The sequence below is a fragment of the Balaenoptera acutorostrata genome, chromosome 8 (assembly GCF_949987535.1).
Source record: "Balaenoptera acutorostrata chromosome 8, mBalAcu1.1, whole genome shotgun sequence".
Lineage (NCBI taxonomy): Eukaryota > Metazoa > Chordata > Mammalia > Artiodactyla > Balaenopteridae > Balaenoptera > Balaenoptera acutorostrata.
Window position 1 is genome coordinate 31,432,392 of NC_080071.1, and position 22,432 is coordinate 31,454,823.

General features: G+C 42.1%; 1 protein-coding gene across 1 annotated transcript in view; it reads left to right on the top strand.

Moving 5' to 3' along the window:
• The window catches only part of LOC130708709 (myosin-IIIb-like), a 56,184-nt gene that overhangs the window by 27,451 nt on the left and 6,301 nt on the right, over window positions 1-22,432 (top strand). Inside the window, exons 4-6 of the mRNA XM_057551394.1 lie at window positions 5,016-5,120; window positions 5,353-5,452; window positions 8,031-8,107. Coding sequence (XP_057407377.1) covers window positions 5,016-5,120; window positions 5,353-5,452; window positions 8,031-8,107 — 282 coding nt within the window. The remainder of the gene's footprint in view (window positions 1-5,015; window positions 5,121-5,352; window positions 5,453-8,030; window positions 8,108-22,432) is intronic.

Below are 22,432 nucleotides of genomic sequence, written 5' to 3' on the forward strand. Positions count from 1 at the left end.
CAGTAAAGCATGTGCCTCCCTGAGAGGGAGCCAGGCTGAGAAGTGGTTCTGATGAAGGCGTTACAGTGCCTTGCATGTCTATTGCTGCTTTAGCTTTAGAGGATCAAAGAACTTTATTGCTATTCTTATACTCACAAGATCCCTAGACTCTGTTTCTTCTTAGCTTTCTCTATCCAGTTGGTACAAAATTCCTGTCGATTCTATGTCATAAAAGTCCCCCATATCTGTCCCTGACTCTTCGTCCTCAGGACTCTTGACTTTTTGACCCTGCTTCTCTCGATTGCTTCAACACCTCCTAACAGGTGTCCAGCTCCCTGTGTCTTCCTGTTCTGTCCACCCTCCAATCTGCTACCAAGGTCATCTTTCTAGAAATCTGAACAGACCTCCTGCCTAAAACCTGTCAATAGCTTACCACTCCTATCTAATGGTATATTATAGTATCATAATACGCGTGTGTATAGTAATAAAGCCCGCACTTCTTAGCGGGGCACACCTGTCATTCCCTGTTCCCCACTTTTTTTTCCCAGTCTCCCTGCTCTAGGATTCTGTCTCTTTGTCCCAACAGTGGCAGAGTATGTGGAATTCAAAGACACACAGACATAGACACATACACACACGCGTGCAGGCAGATAGACACACTACCTCCCCCCTCATTGTTCTGTGCTCCCTTCCTTTGCACACGGTGTTCCCTTTCCAGGGATGCTCTTCTTGTTCACCTGCCATAAGGTCCTTTGTCCTTCAAACTCATTGTATGTGTTACGTCCTCTGGGAAGATTCCCAGATTGTTCCCTCTTCACCCTAGCACAACAGAAGTCGCCATTCTCTCTTCGGTGCCACCACACTCCCCGTGGGCACACCCTTACTTCCACCTGCCACTCTTATTACTCATGTGTCCATTTCTGGTGCTGAGCTCTTTGAGGGCAGACACTGTGTTCATGATTGAGTAATGGGTAATAAACTGGGCAGTCACAAGCTATTGAGAACAAAGAGGTAACTTTTTTTTTTTAACATCTTTATTGGAGTATAATTGCTTTACAATGGTGTGTTAGTTTCTGCTGTATAACAAAGTGAATCAGCTATATGTTTACATATATCCCCATATCTCCTCCTTCTTGCGTCTCCCTCCCATCCTCCCTATCCCACCCCTCTAGGTGGTCACAAAGCACCGAGCTGATCTCCTTGTGCTATGCAGCTGCTTCCCACTAGCTAGCTATTTTACATTTGGTAGTGTATATATGTCAGTGCTACTCTCTCACTTCATCCCAGCTTACCCTTCCCCCTCCCTGTGTCCTCAAGTCCATTCTCTACATCTGCATCTTTATTCCTGTCCTGCCCCTGGGTTCATCAGAACCATTTTTTTTTTTTTTTAGATTTCATATATATGTATTAGCATACGGTATTTGTTTTTCTCTTTCTGACTTACTTCACTCTGTATGACAGACTCTAGGTCCATCCACCTCACTACAAATAACTCAATATCGTTTCTTTTTATGGCTGAGTAATATTCCATTGTATATATGTGCCACATCTTCTTTATCCATTCATCTATCGATGGACACTTATTCCATGTCCTGGCTATTGTAAATAGAGCTGCGATGAACATTGTGGTACATGACTCTTTTTGAATTATGGTTTTCTCAGGATATATGCCCAGTAGTGGGATTGCTGGGTCATATGGTAGTTCTATTTTTAGTTTTTTAAGGAACCTCCATACTGTTCTCCATAGTGGCTGTATCAATTTACATTCCCACCAACAGTGCAAGAGGGTTCCCTTTTCTCCACACCCTCTCCAGCATTTATTGTTTGTAGATTTTTGATGATGGCCATTCTGACTGGTGTGAGGTGATACCTCATTGTAGTTTTGATTTGCATTTCTCTAATGATTAGTGATGTTGAGCATCCTTTCATGTGTTTGTTGGCAATCTGTATATTTTCTTTAGAGAAATGTCTATTTAGGTCTTCTGCCCATTTTTGGATTGTGTTGTTTGTTTTTTAGATATTGAGCTGCATGAGCTGCTTGTATATTTTGGAGATTAATCCTTTGTCAGTTGCTTGGTTTGCAAATATTTTCTCCCATTCTGAGGGTTGTCTTTTCGTCTTGCTTATGGTTTGCTGTGCAAAGGCTTTGAAGTTTCATTAGGTCCCATTTGTTTCTTTTCATTTCTCTAGGAGGTGGGTCAAAAAAGGATCTTGCTGTGATATATGTCATAGGGTGTTCTGCCTATGTTTTCCTCGAAGAGTTTTATAGTGTCTGGCCTTACATTTAAGTCTTTAATCCATTTTGAGTTTATTTTTGTGTATGGTGTTAGGAAGTGTTCTAATTTCATTCTTTTACATGTAGCTGTCCAGTTTTCCCAGCACGTAACTTTCTTTTTAATAACTAAACCCAACTTTGTTCTTGAGCCCCCAGCCTGCCTAGAGAAGATAATTGATTTTAACTTATCCTGTTAAACTTAGTCCATAGAGTGACTTCTTTGGGAAGGGGCAAGTTCTGGGAATTTGTATCCCGTTTTCACAATCCAGTTCAAAGCTTAGTCACTTGGATAAGGACTTAGTTTTTTAGTGGTTTTCTCTTTCCCCATTCATCTTTCCTTCCCCTGGGTAACATCTGGATTTGGATACAGCAAATGGTCACTTAAAGCCATGGCAGTGAGGTCAAGGACCTCCAACTGGTGATCCTAAGTCCTTCTACTCTCTCTTTGGTGTCTCCCCATGTCCCAGGTCCCTGATACTCCTTCTTATCGTGAGGTCTGCACTCACTGTCTTTCCTTCTCATTCAAACTCTAGCCTTGTCCCTGAACCCAAATGGAGCATTAAGTTCTGAATCTCCTGCAAGTCATGATGAGCAGACTGTAGGGAACTGTTAGAATCCCAGGCTTGATGGACCTCACCATACTCTACTGCCATTCCACTCAGCATGAACACCCCTTTTTTGGCATGAGGCTCCTGTGAGGAGGTCTCCCCTTAGATTTCCGTATAAAAAGAGGTTCATAAGAAATGGTTTCATTAGCGTTATCCCCTTACACAACCACCCCCAAGAGGGAGCCTCCTCACCCTAATCTTATTCTCTCAAGCTCTCCAAGCTCCATGCCATCAGCCCCAGAAAAGCTTTTCTTTTTGTGGGTTGAGAACTTCCCTCATGTCATGTCCTACATTCTTTCATAATCATCATTTGACTCTGTGGTCAGTTCTCCAATTTTTGTTACTTGAAATATAAATCTAATTTGGGGAGTCCTGAGAAAATTATTATATATTTGTCGAAAGCTTAGCTTTTAAGATTATTTTACGAATCATGACACTGGAAATGCATTCATTGCTCAAGAGAGTATTAGATTGAACATTGAATGTTATGTTCCCTTTCAGGGTCATGTAAGACATAGTTGAAATAAAAAGAATGTGGAATCCTTTGGAAGACATTATCCTGGTACTCAACATTAGGGCCATGAGAGGTATCAGTGTTGAGTTACAAGTTACACCTGACATTGGTAGAGAGAGGATTCCAAGGACACATATAATCCCAGCCTCATGGGACCATTATAGCCTTCAGTGCATTTCACTGTGCTTGGCTCCTTCCTGAATCATTCCTGACAGATGGTAATTTTATTCTAGTTTTAAAGATTCCTAATTTTGTATTATATCTTTAGTCAAATACTATTGTTTAAGAGCAACTTAAATGGTAAAAACATGGGCAGATTCATTTCCAGTTTATCTTGACTGTTAATGTGTGTGCAAGGTATCTGCTGCGTATGTAGTGGGAAATGATGCACACATCAAACAGAAACACCTGCTCACCATTTATTAAAACCTTGCAGATGTTCGTAATAAGAGTCGAATAGATCCTAATGTATTATTATCTTGATAAAGAGTGTCTTCTTTTAGGAAAGGTGCTAATCTGTGCTCCTCACATCTCTTTGCTTATGAAAAGCCAGTTGACTCAAGCAGCCACAACCCAGAGGATCCCCCACTGTTCACTAGTTAACTCTTTCCCAGATTGTAGACAAAGTGCCAGGAGGAAACCTAGGTCTCTAAAGTAGGGTTGTAACCTGTATAAGGACAAGGAGGGCTTTGAGTATCCAACAAAAGCTCTGAATTTTCTCAGCAGAAAAGTGCAAGATGCATATACAACATGCTGCCTACAGTTTCAAGGTATTTACAAGCCCTGCTCAAACAAGCTAAGAACCCTTGATTTAAGATGGCATGTAGCAAACCCAAACCGGCACACTGCCTTCTGCACTTGGTCAAAATCACCCTTGAAAACCCTTAAATTGCTGTGAAAGAGTAGTATGCCTGGTTTACGCATTCTCAAATCTCAGTAATGTATAATACGTAAAAAGAGCAAATGTGATATACTTTGACAGTGTTTTTAACTACAGGAATAAAAAAAGAAGAGCATAAAGTTGCTGAACTCCTACAGTTGAATATGAAAAGGTTAAATGCACATATGATGCAGCTCCACTCCATAAATTTGACATGCAGTGGCAACTCGAGCAAGAGCTGCTGGTTGGGCCCCTGCTGCCTGCAGTGCCAGCACTGGAGACAGGGAGACTGAAATAAAATGTATTCCCTCCTAAGTGTCAGGGGCGTCCATCTTGCCTCTTTCAGTCTTTCCTTCAAAATGCATGTTTTTTAAAAAAATAGACAATATTCATGTAAAATGAAAATATCCCATAAGTCACCATGATTACTTATATGCTTTCTCTTTTTAATTTCTAAATAATGTCTTGTGCTTTTATATTTCACTTAACAATTTAAAAAATCAACTTTTTGGGCATGCACTTTCACTCATAAATCATCACCTTGAATAAATACACACACACACACACACACACAGAACGAGATTTGATTGTGTAATGGAAAACTGAAGTTTAATTGTTCTGACCTGGAGTTTTGTGATTTGCAAATTTATTTTACTACATTGAGTCAGTAATAAGTGGGCTTTTCTTCTTAATGTGTTTTTCTTTTCTTTTTGTATGTGTTCTCTTGCTGTCTGTCTCACCTGGCACCTCTTCTCGCAGCTGTGTAATGGGGGCTCCGTCACCGAGCTTGTCAAAGGTCTACTCAGGTGTGGCCAGCGGCTGGATGAAGCAGTGATCTCATACATCTTATATGGGGCCCTCTTGGTAAGGACGTCCATCAAGCTGGGGGCAGAGGGGGCAATTTGTCATTGGTTGGCTCCCCATTGCATATTAACAAGGGGAAACTGCCTTATAATATGCAAGTTGTATAATAGGGAGGTGCAGCCAAATGTGGACTTTGATTAGATTTTTAATAGTAGGGTAACTGCTTAAAAATAACCATGCAAATTTTCCTTTCCTCTTTCCTGTTGTTTGGTGGCGGTGGGACACCATGCAGGGCCTTCAGCATTTGCACAATAACCGAATCATCCACCGTGATGTCAAGGGGAATAATATTCTTCTGACAACCGAAGGAGGAGTTAAGCTCGTTGACTTTGGTAATGACTGCATGTCGTTTGTTTTCTTGATGTGTGCGGTTTAGCCAAAGGCAATAATTTATTGCAGTCTCAGAAGACTGGGGCCTCTCTTCTACGCCATAGGCTGAGGGCCTTTCCAGTCACACATAGGCTGGGGAGTGGGGGGTGGTTCACCAGATGGATCACCCTAAGAGATGCTGTTTGTTAATCTATTTTCAGCTTTAGGAGGAATTTTTTTAAAGAGAGAATATGAAAGTGTTTCAAAAGAAGAATTCGAGGGAAAAACTTTGGTTTTCTGGGAAGGATTTCACATCTCAGGGCAATTGTCTATAATTTACATTTTGTCTATTCTTTTTTGCATATGAAAAGAGAAAGCAGTTTGGTCTTTCAAATGATTTTCTCTAGCCTTAGGCATACTTAGTCCCAGTGAGCAGAAGGTAAAATAGTCCTTTGGGTCTGAAAGCTAACATCCCTTTAAATTGTGATTATTGCTGCTACATGTGAGGCTGGTTGAACTGGAAACATTAATAGGAAATGGAAGTGTGAAAGGAAACGCAGAGCAATATCACCTAAGGCCAGAGAACTATTAAATATCTGCTTGTGACACTCCTGTGTTGATAGTCACAAACCAACAAACCATTTGGTTTTCCTTTTTAAGTTTATCGAATGGTTTAGTCTTCTAAACGGGTTCAACAACAGTTAGTACTTCAGCATGATTGTTATAAATAATGAGAAACTATTTACAGAAGCACTTTTTAAAATGTTCTTTATCAGTGTCAGCATAGTAGGAGAAAAGATTGATGATTTTGAATATTCATTGTTTTATTGGTAAGAAAGAATTCAGTGTTAAAATGTATCAGTGAATCATTTGCTCAGAAGAAATTACTCAAAAATAAATGAAATTACGCTAAGTATATTGGTTAATTTACTAAAAAGCAAAGAAAAGTTGCAGAGGGTTTAAATAGAGTTTAAAGAGCCCTCTTTGGCTTCCTAATAAAGAATAAGGAATGCAAGCGGTTAGCACAACAACTACCCTGAAAAAACAACCCATGGTCCTTGGCAAATCTATGCCTAATGCTTTTAACGGTATGTTCTTTGCTGATGAGCACATGTATTCAGATTTCTAAGTTCTTATCAACAGCATTAGTGGCAACCATTGTTATTCTCTTAAGGGCTGCATTAGATTTTGCTTGGTATAAAAGAATACCTTATATTTGTAAAATACTTTACAATTTATAAATCATTTTCACAGTTCCGTTTTTTAAAAAATTTACTTATTTTATTTATTTTTGGCTGCATTGGGTCTTCGTTGCTGCGCGCAGGCTTTCTCTAGTTGCAGCGAGCGGGGGCTACTCTCAGTTGCGGTGTGCGGGCTTCTCATTGCAGTGGCTTCTCTTGTGGAGCACAGGCTCTAGGTGCGTGGGCTTTGGTAGTTGTGGCATGCGGGCTCAGTAGTTGTGGCTCACGGGCTCTAGAGCGCAGGCTCAGTAGTTGTGGCGCATGGGCTTAGTTGCTCCACGGCATGTGGGATCTTCCCGGACCAGGGCTTGAACCCGTGTCCCCTGCATTGGCAGGCGGATTCTTATCCACTGCACCACCAGGGAAGCTGCCACAGTTGTTCTCTTACTTGGTATTTAAGAAGAACTCTTTGTGTTAGGTGTAAGTAGCATTATCCCCAATTTGAAGGTAAGAAAACTGAGGCTTGGAGTGAGGTTGTCTGCTTGAGGTCATACAATTAGGAAAAGACGTAATTGAGATGGGAAACAGGTCTTCTGACTCCTAATCCAGCGTACATTTACATCCATTATGGCATAGAGAAGAGAGCTGGCTGAAGACTAAGACAAAATACATTGGAATTATATTAAAATTCAGGTCCTCAACATTGAGCCCGAGATAATAATATTATTAGTCAATTTCTTTTTCCATTTGACAAATGTATTTTTCTTGTCAGGTTCCAGCCTTCTAGGTAAGATAAGGCACTGAAAACTTTTTACGTCTACACTGAAGCTCTATTATAGATAATACATGCCAATTTTCTTCCTCCACCAAATGAAGCACCATTTTAAGAAAGATATCACCTGAAATACTTTGGAAATATAGTAGGAAGGTATTTTGGGTTGATCCTAGTTCTTGATGTTTTCTTTTGATTCCAATTTTGCAGCAGTATGGTAGAAATGCTCATTAGGAAAAAAAAATATTCTAGTGATTTAGATAGATATATGCTCCCACACAGCAGTTGGCAAACTACAGCCTGTGAGCCGAATCTGACCTGCCTCCTGTTTTTGTACAGCCTGTGAACTAAGAATGGTTTTTACATTTTTAAATGGTTGGGAAAAAATCAAAAGAAAAATATTTTATGACACGTGAAAACTGTGCATGCATAAATAAATTTTTGTGGAAACTCAGCTACACTCATTTGCTTCTGTGTTGTCTATGCTGCTTTTACATTACAATGGCAGAGTTGAGTAGTTGTGACAGAGCCTTAGGCTCGCAAAGCCTAAGATATTTACTGTCTGACCCTTTATGGAAGAAGTTTGCCAGCCCCTGGTCTAGCATCACCTTCTGCTCACTGCTGAATTGTGACACCCTTTTCTTATAGGCGTCTCAGCTCAACTCACCAGTACACGTCTGCGGAGAAACACATCTGTCGGCACCCCATTCTGGATGGCCCCTGAGGTAAGCAGAGGGCAACTATTTCTTTGTATTTGCTGAGAGCCTTGGTACTATGCCTTTTTATGGGAAGGTCACACACTTCACAAAACTTTCAGGAAAAAGAAAATCCTTTATCCTCATTGAACTGTGAGAGTTCTGGTTTGGTGAGTGATAATGATGACAAAACCAGAACTTAATTTCAGAAAATCAGGATTAAGTCACAGCTGGCCCACAGAATACCTTCATGCAGTTAGAAAAAGGTGCCCCCTCCAGAAGATGCAACCCTCTCCAAGGGTCCTGGCTTGACAAGTTCGTCCAGCCATTGTGTAAATTAGAAAAAGTCACCTTCCCTGGATAGATGCAGCCCCAGTGACACATGGCTTGGTGAAGAGACAGATTTCAGCTCCAGCGGGCTTACAGAACTATATGCCATAGTCCTGGTTGTTTTTTTTGTTACCAGATACATAGCAACTTCTCTTGTGTACTTTTTTGGCTCTGTAGTAGAACCTGGGATTTTGCCCTAATTTAGTACTGGCATTACCACAGAATCCTCTATGAAATGACACATGTAGAAGTTTGGGGAATCTTTGGACTAGATACCGCATACCCTGAAACAGAGGCACTGTACAGCTTTGCTTGTCAGGTCAGCCTTTTAATTCCACAGCACTCAGGCCTGAGAGCAGCTCTCTTGTATCAAGCAAATGGGTTCTTTTAATAAGAGGACTCGGCAATCATCTCCTTAGAGGTCTTTCCATCTCCATTCTGTCCCTGGGCTTTCCTTCCTCTGTGTGACTGCCAAGGTGGTCTCCTAACACAGTAATTGGCTTACGCCAATATGCTCAAATTTATTCCATCTCAATGGCCTTCTCTTTCATACTTGGATAATGGACAGACCCATTTTAGAGAAAAAGAAAATCCCTGCAGATTCCAATGTTTACTTAAATCTTAAATTGATTTTAAAAACCATGAAACTAGACGCACACTTATCTAGTCATTTATATTTGTAATGCTATAAAACCAAAAGAGGAAAAAATGTATTATGAAAAAACTACAAAGTCAGCAGTGTTCAAGTAAACAGCTTTAATTTAATGAGACAAATGACATTGTTTTGTGAAACTCAGTTGTCCTTTGCAATGTGAATATGTTTCAGAGCATGACGGCATGGATTATGTTGAGTTATTTTGTCAGCCTTACTACCACATACCACGTGGTGACCCAGTTCTCCCACCACGTTACTCAGCGAGAGTGATCTCTTTGTTTAAACAGCCTCTCCTTTGGTCTCTAACTGGCACATCTCTGTTGGCGTGGTGCCAGCTTAATAATAAACATAAATGTGGGCACTGAAATTGTGTGGCAATTAGCCATCCAGATGATCTGGAACATGTTTTTACTGCACCTTCTCCCATTTTATTATTATTAATAAAACTATCATCGAAACAAAAGCAAAATCATAAAAATGTTCATAGGGACCTCATGAACCCCACTTTGAGAAACACTGTAGGGCAAAGTCAAGATTCCTTTGAATGGGGAACAAAGCCCTTCATATTCCAGCTTCTGTACTGTCCAGCCTCATTTCAGGTTACTTTTCCGCAATTTACTTGTTTTTAATGCCTCAACAGAAGTGAACAACAGGTAATTCTCCAAATCTATCCTTACTGTGTCATTCCTTTAAACCTTTCCATATATTGTTACATCATCTGGGATGGCCCTCAGAACTCTGGAACATTCGTCCTTAATCTTCAAGTCTCAGCGCAAATGCAACTCCCCTAGGAAACCTTCCCGCATCCTTGGCCAACTGAGGTTCTTTTTCCTGAGTTTCCACTGCAGCCTTTACACCCTCCATTAGCAAACCATGACCATTGTATTGTATTGGGTTGGCCAAAAGGTTTGTTCGTTTTTTTCCTTAAGATGGCTCTAGTAACACTTAGTTGTCTTTAACTTCATTCAAAACAATTTTGTTAGATTGTATTGTGACAGCTGTCATATCAGTGTGCATTGAAAAAAAACTTATCAAAATTGGTGAATTTTTATGTAGCCATTTTAATATTGAAGATGGAAGTAAAACACAACACTTTTGGCATATTATGCTTTATTATTTCAAGAAAGGTAAAAATGCAACTGAAATGCAAAAAAAAGATTTGTGCAGCGTATGGAGAAGGTGCTGTGACTGATCGAACGTGTCAAAAGTGGTTTGCAAAGTTTCGTGCTGGAGATTTCTCACTGGACAATGCTCCACGATCGGGTAGACCAGTTGAAGTTGACAGTGATCAAACTGAGACATTAATTGAGAACAATAACTGTTATACCACACAGGAAATAACCCAAATCAAGCAATGAAAATCATTTGTACCAGCTCTATTATGTTAATTGCTTTGATGTTAGGGTTCCACATAAGTTAAGCAAAAAAAAACCTTCTTGACTGTATTTCCACGTGCGATTCTCTACTTAAACATAATGAAAACATTCCATTTTTAAAACAAATTGTGATAGACAATGAAAAGTGGATACTGTACAATAATGTGGAACGGAAGAGATCGTGGGGCAAGCGAAGTGAACCACCACCAACCACACCAAAGCCTGGTCTTCATCTAAAGAAGGTGATGTTGTGTATATGGTGGGATTGGAAGGGAGTCCTCTATTATGAGCTCCTGGAAAACCAAATGATTAATTCCAACAAGTACTGCTCCTACTTAGACCAACTGAAAGCAGCACTTCAATGAAAAGCATCCGGAATGAGTCAGCAGAAAATGCATAGTCTTCCATCGGTATAATGCAAGACTGCATATTTCTTTGATGACCAGGCAAAAACCATTACAGCTTGGCTGGGAAGTTTTGATTCATCCGCCATATTCACCAGATATTGCACCTTCATATTTCCATTTATTTTGGTCTTTACAAAATTCTGTTAATGGAGAAAATTTCAATTCCCTGGAAGACTGTAAAAGGCACCTGGAAGAATTCTTTGCTCAAAAAGATAAAAAGTTTTGGGAAGATGGAATGATGAATTTGCCTGAAAAATGGCAGAAAGTAGTGGAATAAAGCGGTGAATACGTTGTTCAATAAAGTTCTTGGTGAAAATGAAAAATGTGTCTTTTATTTTTACTTAAAAACCAAAGGCACTTTTTGGCCAAGCCAATAGTTGTTGGTAAGCAGGTCTCCCAACTGGACTCTAAACTCTGGCAGGGACTTGGGATGCCCAGCTCTCAGTGTAGTGCTTGATACAGGCTAGATGCCCAATAAGCATCTGTTGGATGAATGAATACATCGGTAAAAAAGTCGAAGGAGAAGATGAATTTGGAGGGTATTTTGAGGAGGGCTTTAAAACTATTGGTATTCACAAATTTCTCTGTAGATTTTTTTTTTTTTTTTTAAACTCAGATTGGGACTTGAACCCACAGGCTGACACTCAAACCCACTGTCTTTTATTTATTTATTTATCTATCTATCTATCTATTTATTTATTTATTTATTTAGGCTGTGCTGGGTCTTCGTTTCTGTGCGAGGGCTTTCTCTAGTTGCGGCGAGCGGGGTCCACTCTTCATCGCGGTGTGCGGGCCTCTCACCATCGCGGCCTCTCTTGTTGCGGAGCACAGGCTCCAGACGCGCAGGCTCAGTAGCTGTGGCTCACGGGCCTAGTTGCTCCGCGGCATGTGGGATCTTCCCAGACCAGGGCTCGAACCCGTGTCCCCTGCATTGGCAGGCAGACTCTCAACCACTGCGCCACCAGAGAAGCCCTCTCTGTAGATTTTGATTAATTTATTATTAAAGGAAAGCATAACTGAGGCCACTCAGCTAATATTTAGCGTGGCATAACTCAAAAGATGGTGTTCCCGTTACAATCCGCAGCAAGTTGGTGTTCTCAGAACCACAAAATACAAATAAGAGAAACCTGCTCTTGGCTTTGTACATTTCTCATGAGCTGTTTGTGACTTTTCAGTTTCAGCTGGGTTGAAGAAAATATGTGGAGTGTTTCTATTTAGGGACAGTTTAGTGGTCCATGGTGAGCTTCTGTTGCCCAGATTGCCTGGAACTGGTTCCCTTCTCATCAGGGAAAAGCCAGTGTTGCATCTTGCCTGCTGTAATGGATAAATTGAGGAGTAGGCAGATTATGGGATGGAGACCTTGACAGTGCCTCTCAGGAGCAAGTGCCCAGTTGCTCTGTGTATGACTCAGAGATTCTCTCAGGATGTGTGCTTGGATCCAAGATGCGTTGGGACCAGGCTGCAGTTCTTGAGACTCAGTCCTACACAAACCTCAAATTTTTATTTTCCAAATGGAGAATTACTCTTTGTCTTAAAAGACAAAGAGTCTTCTAAGAGTGTCCACAGGAATAATCTTCCATTTGTCAGTTCAATTCAACAAACTTTAAAAAAATTTTTTATTTTACTGAAGTATAGCTGATTTACAATGTTGTATTAATTTCTGCTATATAGCAGTGATTCAGTTATATATATACATATATATATATGTGTGTATATATATATATATATATATATATTCTTTTTCACATTCCTTTCCATTGTGGTTTATCACAGGATACTGAACAGAGTTCCCTGTGCTATACAGTACGTCCTTGTTGTATATCCATTCTATATATAATAGTTTGCATCTGCTAATCCCAAACTCCCAATCCATCCCTCCCTCATCCCTTCTCCCCCTTGGCAACCACAAGTCTGTTCTCTATGTCTGTGAGTCTGTTTCTGTTTCAGAGATAAGTTCATTTGTATCATATTTTAGATTCCACATATAAGTGATATCATATGGTATTTGTCTTTCTATGTCTGACTGACTTTGCTTAGTATGATAATCTCTAGGTCCATCCATGTTGCTGCAAATCGCATTATTTCATTATTTTTTATGGCTAAGTAGCATTCCATTCAACAAACAGTTATACTCTTTTCCGTGAGCCAGGCTTTGGGTCAAGACGAGTCCTTGAAAGTATAATAGTAGTGGTTCAAATGGACATTGTCTTCATATGGTGGCCTGCATAGTATACTGATCCTAATATGCTTTCACTTCTGCTTGTGTGAATAAGTGGTATTTAGATTAAATATGACAGCAATGTATGCAATGCCAATGCCAGTGGAATAAAACCATTGCATGCCACCAGTGCTTTTATTTTGAAAACGCAGCAGAATGATCCTTGATCCTATTTTATTTTTGAGAAATTGAACCAAATTATTCTTTTCCCATTTGTATTTCCATTTTGATTTCACCAGCCTAACTGCAATATTTAATTCAAATAGGCTATGCTTCAAACCAGGTAGCTAATGGAATGTGACCAGACCACCATCAAACTTTGACATGCAGTCCAAACACCAGTTCACCGGGGCAGCTTGAAGCTGCAGCATGAACTGACTGTCATATTCACGACACTCTCCACTTATTTCCTCTTGCCATCTCATGTGGACACTCATAAAGTTGAAAGATGCTGGGTAAAAACAGTATCATCTCAGCAGTGTAGGAGGAGAAAAATTTTAGGGGGTGCACTTAGTGTGATAGTACTTTGAGACAATGCTACTGGGGAAATATTGGCTGGCATAGTAAGAGTTAATCTAAAAGTCAAGGTCAGTACAGTTTTTTACAAACTGAGTACGTCAGTAGCATACTGTGACTCAGGAAGATGATTTTAAGAGAGAAAGAAAGATGCTCAGCATAGAAACTGTATTTAACAGATTACCCTGAGCAAAATGACCAGCAATAGGAAATGAAGTTTCTCCTGTGAGTACAGAGGTAGGTGGTTCCAGACTTTGTTGATTCAGCAGCTCAGTAAAGCCATCAGAAACCCAGGTTCTTAGATTTCCCTGGCGGTGACTGCTGCAAGTTGCATGGCTTCATTGTTAGGGACACACCTGGGGGCGGTTATGACAACATCGTCTGTGAGTGTCTGAGGGCCAGCAGGGGCTCCAGTATTCTAGCAGCCACCAGTGAAAGCGCCCGTGGTACAATCCAACAGACGCCCCCTTTACTCCCTTGGGGCTGCCCTTGGCCAGCCAAGAAGTTAAAGTGGGTTCTCCTCCTGTCTGGGATCAAAGCCATGGCCACTCCATACTAGTTTCCTAGGGCTGCCATACAAAGTAGCTCAAACTGGGTGGTTTAAAGCAACAGAAATTTATTATCTCACGGTTCTGGAGGCTAGAAGTCCAAAAGCAAGGTGTTGGCAGGGCATGCTCCCTTTGAAGCCTCTAGGATCATTCCTTGCCTCTTCCTAGCTTCTGGTGGTTTGCTGGCAATCTTTGGTATTCTTTGGCTAGCAGCTCCGTATCGCCAATATCTGCCTTTGTAATCACATTGCATTCTCCCTGTTTGTCTGTCTTCACATGGCCATCATGTTGTAAGGACACCAGTCATATTGGATTAGGGACGCACCTACTTCAGTATGACCTCACCTTAACTAATTACATCTGCAACAACCCTATTTCCAAATAATTTCACATTCTGAGGTCCTGGGAGCTAGCACCTTAACATATCTTTTTTTTTTTGGAGGACACGATTCAACCTATAACAACCCTCCAAATACTTAACATCCCTCCTCTGTAGTAAATAATTCAGATTTCCAAGGTAATCAGTCGGTCATTTGCAACCTACAGATCCGCATGTTACAGGCGCTAGCTTAGTTGGAGAGCTCAGCTTTGCCTGTCTGCGCGCGCGCACACACACACACACACACACACACGTCTCTCTCAGCCTAAGGTGTTTGAGGCAAACACAGTTCTTTCTTTCTGGATGTGTTAGAATGTACCATATGTTCTTCTGGACATACCATAACAAACTGCCTTCTCACGTGAGCCCTCAGTACCTTGAGAATTTTGTGCTGTCCTACCTGCTCTCTGGCCAAGCATCTTTGGATTATCTCCTGAGATGTTTGGCTCAGGTCACTTCCCTCAGCCTTCTGTTGACACCGAGTCCCCGGTCTCCCTCCCTGCCTGTGACTTTGGCTTGTATCTCAGCCGTGTGTATATGTTAACACAGTCCTCCCTTTACCCATGTTTATTGCCTCTTTTCTCCTTCCCTCTCTCCTGGTAGCCAGTTTCTTATAAGAATGGAATAATAACATCCCACATCTGCATAGAGCTTTTACAGATATTATTTTTAAGTGCTCACTACCTGTGAGGATGCCAGTTAGGCATGATGACATTGATTTTTTTTTAATTAATTAATTAATTAATTTTTTGGGGGTGTGTTGGGTCTTCGTTTCTGTGCGAGGGCTTTCTCTAGTTGCGGCGAGTGGGGGCCACTCTTCATCGCGGTGCGCGGGCCTCTCACTGTCGCAGCCTCTCTTGTTGCGGAGCACAGGCTCCAGACGCGCAGGCTCAGTAGTTGTGGCTCACGGGCCTAGTTGCTCTGCGGCATGTGGGATCCTCCCAGACCAGGGCTTGAACCCGTGTCCCCTGCATTGGCAGGCAGACTCTCAACCACTGCACCACCAGGGAAGCCCAACATTGATTTTATAGACAAGGAATCCAAGGCTCTGCCAGTCTAACTGCCCAGGGACACTGGGTGGGTAGTTGGGTAACAGTGACTGGAATCTTTGTGTTGTGACTCAGTGAACTAAGGCACTTGCAATACAACCCATGCCCACTGTCAGTATTGGTATTGCTTGGCTAGTATTTCCATCAAACACGTGCCAGATTAATATCCTGGTCTATAGCAAAAAAGGGATACAAGCCTAATTTATGTTTATTTATAGTGATGGCAGGGGGTTAGGGGTAGTTGATCCTTTAATTTACCTTTCCCACCATCACATGTAGTGAAGAATTAAACTGAATAGTTATAAATGACTGAAACCCAAGAAAAGTAACCAATGTCATCATTATTGTTTTTGTTGAGGATATTTGTAGTCTCTGTTAAAATAACGCCTTACAGTTAGCTGGGATGCACTGGTGTGACCATGCTGATTGTTAAAATATTGAAATACTTCTGTTCTAGATGGTAAGTGGCTGCCATCCAGAACCCCTTGAGTGCTCCTTGGCCACGAGAGGTGCCTGTCTCTTTCCTTGGGACACCCAGATTTTCTAATGGTCCAGCAACTCCAGGGGGTAGTGTCTGGCAGGAAGGGGACCTCAAGGACCAGCTTCAGTGCCGTGTGCAGCTGATTGTGAGATAGTTTGAATATTCCACCTACTAAGCAAGTATACAGTGGGAAGGAAACTTTCACTTACTGAGGACTCACCCGCTAATGCACCGGGACTGGGATGGATGCTTTTTTTTTTTTTTTTTGAAACTAAGTGCCTAACGTGTCAGATACTGTATGCCCAGTAAGTCATTTAGTTTTCTTTTTTTTAAATTTACTTATTTAATATATTTATTTTTGGCTGCATTGGATCTTCGTTGCTGCGCGCGGGCTTTTCTCTAGTTGAGGTTAGCGGGGGCTACTCTTGGTTGCGGTGCACAGGCTTCTCATTGCGGTGGCTTCTCTTGTTGCGGAACACGGGCTCTAGGCGCCTGGGCTTCAGGAGTTGTGGCTCGAGGGCTCTGGAGCACAGGCTCAGTAGTTGTGGCGCACGGGCTTCGTTGCTCTGCGGCATGTGGGATCTTCCTGGACCAGGGCTCAAACCCGTGTCCCCTGCATTGGATTCTTAACCACTGTGCCACCAGGGAAGCCCCGGGTGCTTTTTTAATACATTATTTTATTTCATTCTCACAACAGCTCTCTAGAGTAGATATTAATTTTCTTCATTTTACCACTGGGGAAAATGAGGCTCAAAGAGGGGTAGGAGGTATTGTGCCCAAATTCACGTATCTGGTAAATACTTGAGCTGTTTGGCTTTTCAAAGAGCATGGGAATCCAAGTTACATTTTACAGGTGAAGAAACTAAGGCAGGGAGAGGATACTATTCATGCTAGTTCAGAGCAGACTTGCCCCCAGAATTCAGGTTTCCTAGCCCACCAGCCTTGTCGTCTTCTGCGTCAGTGTGTTCATATGGGGTGTACAGTGTGGAAGGTGTGTGCTGAGTCGGCTCCTGCAACAAAGCCGTGCAGAGATGGAGTAGTGGTGGAGACACATCATTTTAAAAGACATACGTGAAGGACCTGTCGCCTGTAATTTATAGGTTGACTACACTTTGCCATCCCACCAATGAGAGAAGCAGCCTATATACTAAGGATCCAGTTTACTTGGAATCTTCCTAAAATAGCCAAAGGTCCGTTTCTGTATTAGAAAGCAGACTTGTGGATAAAATAAATATTTGCTTCTTTAAAAATTTTTTTTTCAGTTTTACTTCCATCTGCTAATTGTTGCAAACAAGAGCTAATCAGCTGAGTGGAGAAATAGATGTGCTGTGACGGCTCCAAAAATGGGTCTCTCTCTCCCTGGCAAAGGGTTGACTGGGGACGGTTGCCATAACAACTGGCTTACACCAATGCAGAAATATCGCAGGCTTTTTGCAACCACTCTTGCCTTCGTTAATTATGCTGTTCCTAGCGAAATGATACAATAATGCTATTTCCTTTGGCATTGCCAGGAATAGAAATGACAAAAGAGATATTTTGTGTTGAGGGGCTGAGAAAGCCATAAACCACTACAGAGCTGAAATACTATTGTTGTCATTATTACCATTTTGTTCCCTAAGCTCTAGCTAATGGGTTTGGTACCTAATAAGAATTAATAGCATCTGCTGAGTGCTTACTATGTGCCAGGCACTAAGTGCTTTGTATGAATTAATTCATTTGTAATCCTTACAATAACCCCATAAAGTTACTGCTATTACTAGTCCAATGTTTTAGAGAAAGTAAATAAGTCACAGAAAGTACTGTTCTTGTCCTTGGACAGGTTGTTAGGTGATGCCACCAGGATTTTAACCCAGGTATTTAGCTCCCAAATCCTCCCTCTTAGCCACTATACTAGAGCAAACCGTTTAATTGCAACCACCAGTGTACCAGATAAGATGAATATCTTTCTTTTCCAATTTAAAAATTATTTTAGATAAAAATTATACTTCCTAATATGTTGAGGAAAGTGCAATATTTCAACAGGACACTAGAAACCAATGTAATTAATGCCCAAGGGAAAGATCTGGAAAAATAAAATAACAAAGTTCTTCAGAATAGAATTTAGGAGATTTGGATTTTAAATAGTTATAGCTCTGCCAGTCATTTTAAAAAAGCGATTGTGGTTCAGTTATTTTAATATGGCTTCACGTTTGGTAGAAGAGATAAGAGTACAAATTTTGGAGTCAGATAGACCTGGGAGCAAATCATAGATACCCTGCTTACCTACCTAACCACTGACCAACAGCATCAGAGGACAAAATGAAACGATGTGCTGAGTGCTTGCTGCAGTACCCAGCATAGTAAGTGCTTTAAAAATGGTGGTGCCTATTGCCTGAGCCCAACCCTCCCTATCCTGTTCTCAGCTGGAAGGAGACTGGCCTGGGTAGTCTCTGCCTCCTAGGTCCCTTCTGTGTTTCAGAGAACATGTATGGTTTCCAGGGGGAAAAGCCTCTTCCAGCTCTCACATTCCGTGCCTCTGGTATTAGTCAGATAAGGAAGGTGGGATCTCTCCAAGATCTCAATAAGGGTGAAACAATGGCAATGGCAAGACCTTTAGGGTCTGATTTTACCTGACTCTGTTTTAAAAGGCTGAGGATTCTTGGGATCCCATCTGCCAGTTACTTCACTGTGAGGAATGTAGGCTTTGGTTGCTCAACAGGTTCAAGTGAGGGGTTTAGAACCTTGGATCCTTGGCTGAAAGACCTGTGTGTCTTCCCCCAAGACATTCACCTCTGAGATTCGGTAGCCATTTGTGTTCCCTGGTTCCCTCCAGATTCCTGTGTCAGTCTCTAAGAAGCAGGGATTCCCTCCCTTCTCACTCTGGGGCTGACCCTGCCTGCATTCCCAGAGTGGTTCTGCCTTCAGGGGGCCTGGAGCACAACCCAGGCACCTGGGGCTCCGGTGGGTAAAGGGCCCAGGACAAGGGCAGAGTGACTGGTGCAGCCCCGGATTGCACCCTCAGCTTCAGCGGTAGCTCCCCTCTCAGCTGGAGCTCTGTGGGCTTGAGTCATATGTCATCTGTCAGTGTGGAGGTGGGGGGCTGGCCCTGGAGGTGGCGGTGACTTGTTGTTACCCTCCTCCTGGCGGGTCTAAATATAGGACCCCATCTGAGGCCTCAGCTCCCAGATGTGCAGAAGCACGTGAGCCCAGAGCAGAGGCCTCATGTCCCCCCTTCCCCATCCTGCCTTCTGCTCAGTGCTAAGTGAGATGTTTCAAAGTAATAGCCTCCGTGAGCATTTGGAACTTTCCAGGCTGTCCTCCCACCCCTCTCTGGGGAGGTGAGAAGGGCAAGACACCTGCTGTTTCCCCTTCTTCGTCCACCAAAGAGGAAGAACTGTTCCTGCAGGGGCAGAAGTGTTTGCTGAAGAAACGTCAGAGCCCGCCCTGCTCTTCCTGAGCTCTGAGTCTCCAATCACCTGGTGGCTACCCTCCGGTCGGTGCTTCCACTGCCCCGCCCGGGGCACAGGGGCTCAGCCCCAAGAAAGGGAGAGGGAGCTCACGCCAGGCCAGCGCTGCACTGGCTCCTCTGTCCGGCGGTCCTTGAGCCGTCAGAGGAAAGAAAAGGGAGGCGGGCAGTCAGCATTAGGAATGGGACTCAGAGGAGCCTTGGGGTGGAGGTGAAGCAGGAGCAGGTAGGGGTGTGCGGACTTGTATTTATGGTGCTCTATTATGGCCCAGCTTTTCCCCACACCTTCTTTAGTTTTAAACCGTTAAAGGAAATCACTCTTTGGTAGGAATGTGTGACATTCCCAAGGGCGTCCTGGTTTGCCTGGTGACATCAGCCTGGGAGAGGACAGAACCCAGAGACTACGTGCAGATAAAGGGGTATGCCCGTGTGGGAGCATTCAGTTATTCTGTTTGATTTTCTTCCCTTCCTGTTTTTCAGACGTACTGTGGAGGAGAACCCCCCTCCCCAGTTAGTTTCTTGTCGCAGGCTTATGCTTTAGTTCCGTTACCTACTAGCTGTATGACTTTGAGAAATTTCTTAGCCCATCCGAATCTGTTTCCTCACCTGGGGTAAGAATACTGACTTAACAGCTGTAAAGTGAACTGAATTATAGAACTCCTACTCATTCTTTCCTTAACTGAACTCTGGTAGAATTGGAGCACTAGCTGACAAAGGAAAGGGGCAGCGGAAGGGAAAGTGAGGGGACAGGGGAGGTGAGAGGCGGCAGGAACTCCATCTGCTTAAATGGAGGGCGCGCTTACACACTCAGAGGATGGTGTGGCTATGGCTTATGGAACACGAAATCCCTTTGGCAATGGCTCCGCATTCTGTGTACTATAATAATCCCCAGGAGATGCTTCCCTCATGCGGGAACCATGGAGTTTGCTCCTGGTTTGGCCACAAACCAGCTCTGTGACTCTGGACAGGTCACCTCTCCCCCAGCACCTTAGTTTCCTCCTCTGTGAAATAGGGGGTTGACTTAATGAATCCTCGGATCCCTTCCAGCACCCATCTCTGATGTGGGGAAGCTGCTGGAGCTGGGGAGGGTGGTGGGATGATCCTGGGTCTCTAAGCAAATGTGTTCCTTTGGAGCCTTTGAGTACTAAGGACACATACAAAAATTTGGGGTCGCTGATTTACCTTTCACAGGGGAGTTCTGTGATACTGGTCCTGAGTTTGAGAGCAGGGCTTACCATATGGTTAAGTATAAACAATATGTTCCCAGGGCTTTGGGGAATTTAAAGTGCAAAAATCAGTGTGTATGCTGGCCTCAAACCCAGAACAGTCCCCCTCTACCCTCCACCAGCCATGGTGGGAAGTGGTGTTGTGTATGCGTGCTCTGTGTCTTTTTATTTTTTTAAATTAATTAAATTTATTTATTTATTTAGGGCTGTGTTGGGCTTCATTGCTGCGCGCGGGCTTTCTCTAGTTGCGGTGCGCGGGCTTCTCATTGAGGTGGCTTCTCTTGTTGTGGAGCACGGGCTCTAGGTGCACGGGCTTCAGTAGTTGCAGCATGCGGGCTCAGTAGTTGTGGCGCAGGGGCTTAGTTGCTCCGCGGCATGTGTGATCTTCCTGGACCAGGGATCGGACCTATGTCCCCTGCATTGGCAGGCGGATTCTTAACCACTGTGCCACCAGGGATTCCCTGAGTGTTTTTAATTTGAACCTTGTTTTATTTTTCTAAAGGCATAAGCTGAATGTTACAATCCTGAGGAAAGACTTGTAGAACATCATATTTTAATTAGAGACCTTTCTGAATTTCATAAGAACAGTATAATTTAAATTATTTCTGGCAATTTCTCAGTGTACAAAGTATAGATTCAGTTCTAGTCTTGAGTTTTATCAATAAACTAAAAAAAAAAAAAAAAAGAGAACCCCCCCCTCCCATAAATTTCAGTTCTTCTAGTCCACATCCTCTTCGCAAAAAACCTCAAATCTCAAATGTATCCTCCCTCAAAGTTATATTTCATCCAAGGGAAGAGATTTCATGTGCTTGTTCAGTATCTCAGCTTGTAACACTTTAAGATGTTTGTATGTAAAACTGATGAATAATATTTGCCACTGGAATATTTATAACTGCAATTTACAATTCCAGGGAAATTCTATTTTAGAAATCTTTATGATCAATAACATTTATTAATTATGCTGGGTGAATTATGTAAGCAAAATTAAGAATCCTATTTGCCTTCCTACCTCTCAGCCCATCTTATTTGCCAGTCTATTGACTGTATTTTGGGGCTCAAGGTCAGCCAAAGATTAATAACTTTAGGTTTATTTGCTTTGCCTTTTTGTAAGCTGAAATTTAGCTCTTGAGATAACAGCATTTTGCCTCTGTACTTGAGTGAAATTTTAATCTTGACCTTTGGTTATAATTTTGGATCACATGATCAATTCTACTAAGATGAGAAATCAGACCATACAGAGCAAACCTAATTGCATTTTTAATGACATTTTAAAATATTAGTGGAAAAATAAAATAGTCTGAATAACATCTATTGTTTTTTAAGTTTGGTAAATCATTTTTTATAAGAGCAAAACATATTTTTCCTTATGGTAGATGGTGCTACTATAATATTATTTGCTTGAAAGTATTGGTTAAAAATCACATTATTGAAAGAGATTTCAGCCCAGCAGCTCTTTGATATATCATTTGATAAATGGTTTAAGTTAAATAGGTTGGAGAAATCTAGGTTTTCTGAATGCAGGAGTTCATATGTTGACTATTTTTTATCCCCTTTACATCCAGTCTAATACAGATGTTCTTTATAGATAATGAAGACTTTGAGATGAGGAGAAACTGTTCTCTAAGGTTCTTATAGCCCAAGTCTTTCTGCAAGAGATAGAGGGTGGCTCTCACCCCCTATCTTGGGAACTTTATCAGTAAGCCCTACTCTTGGTCTAGGCTGAAA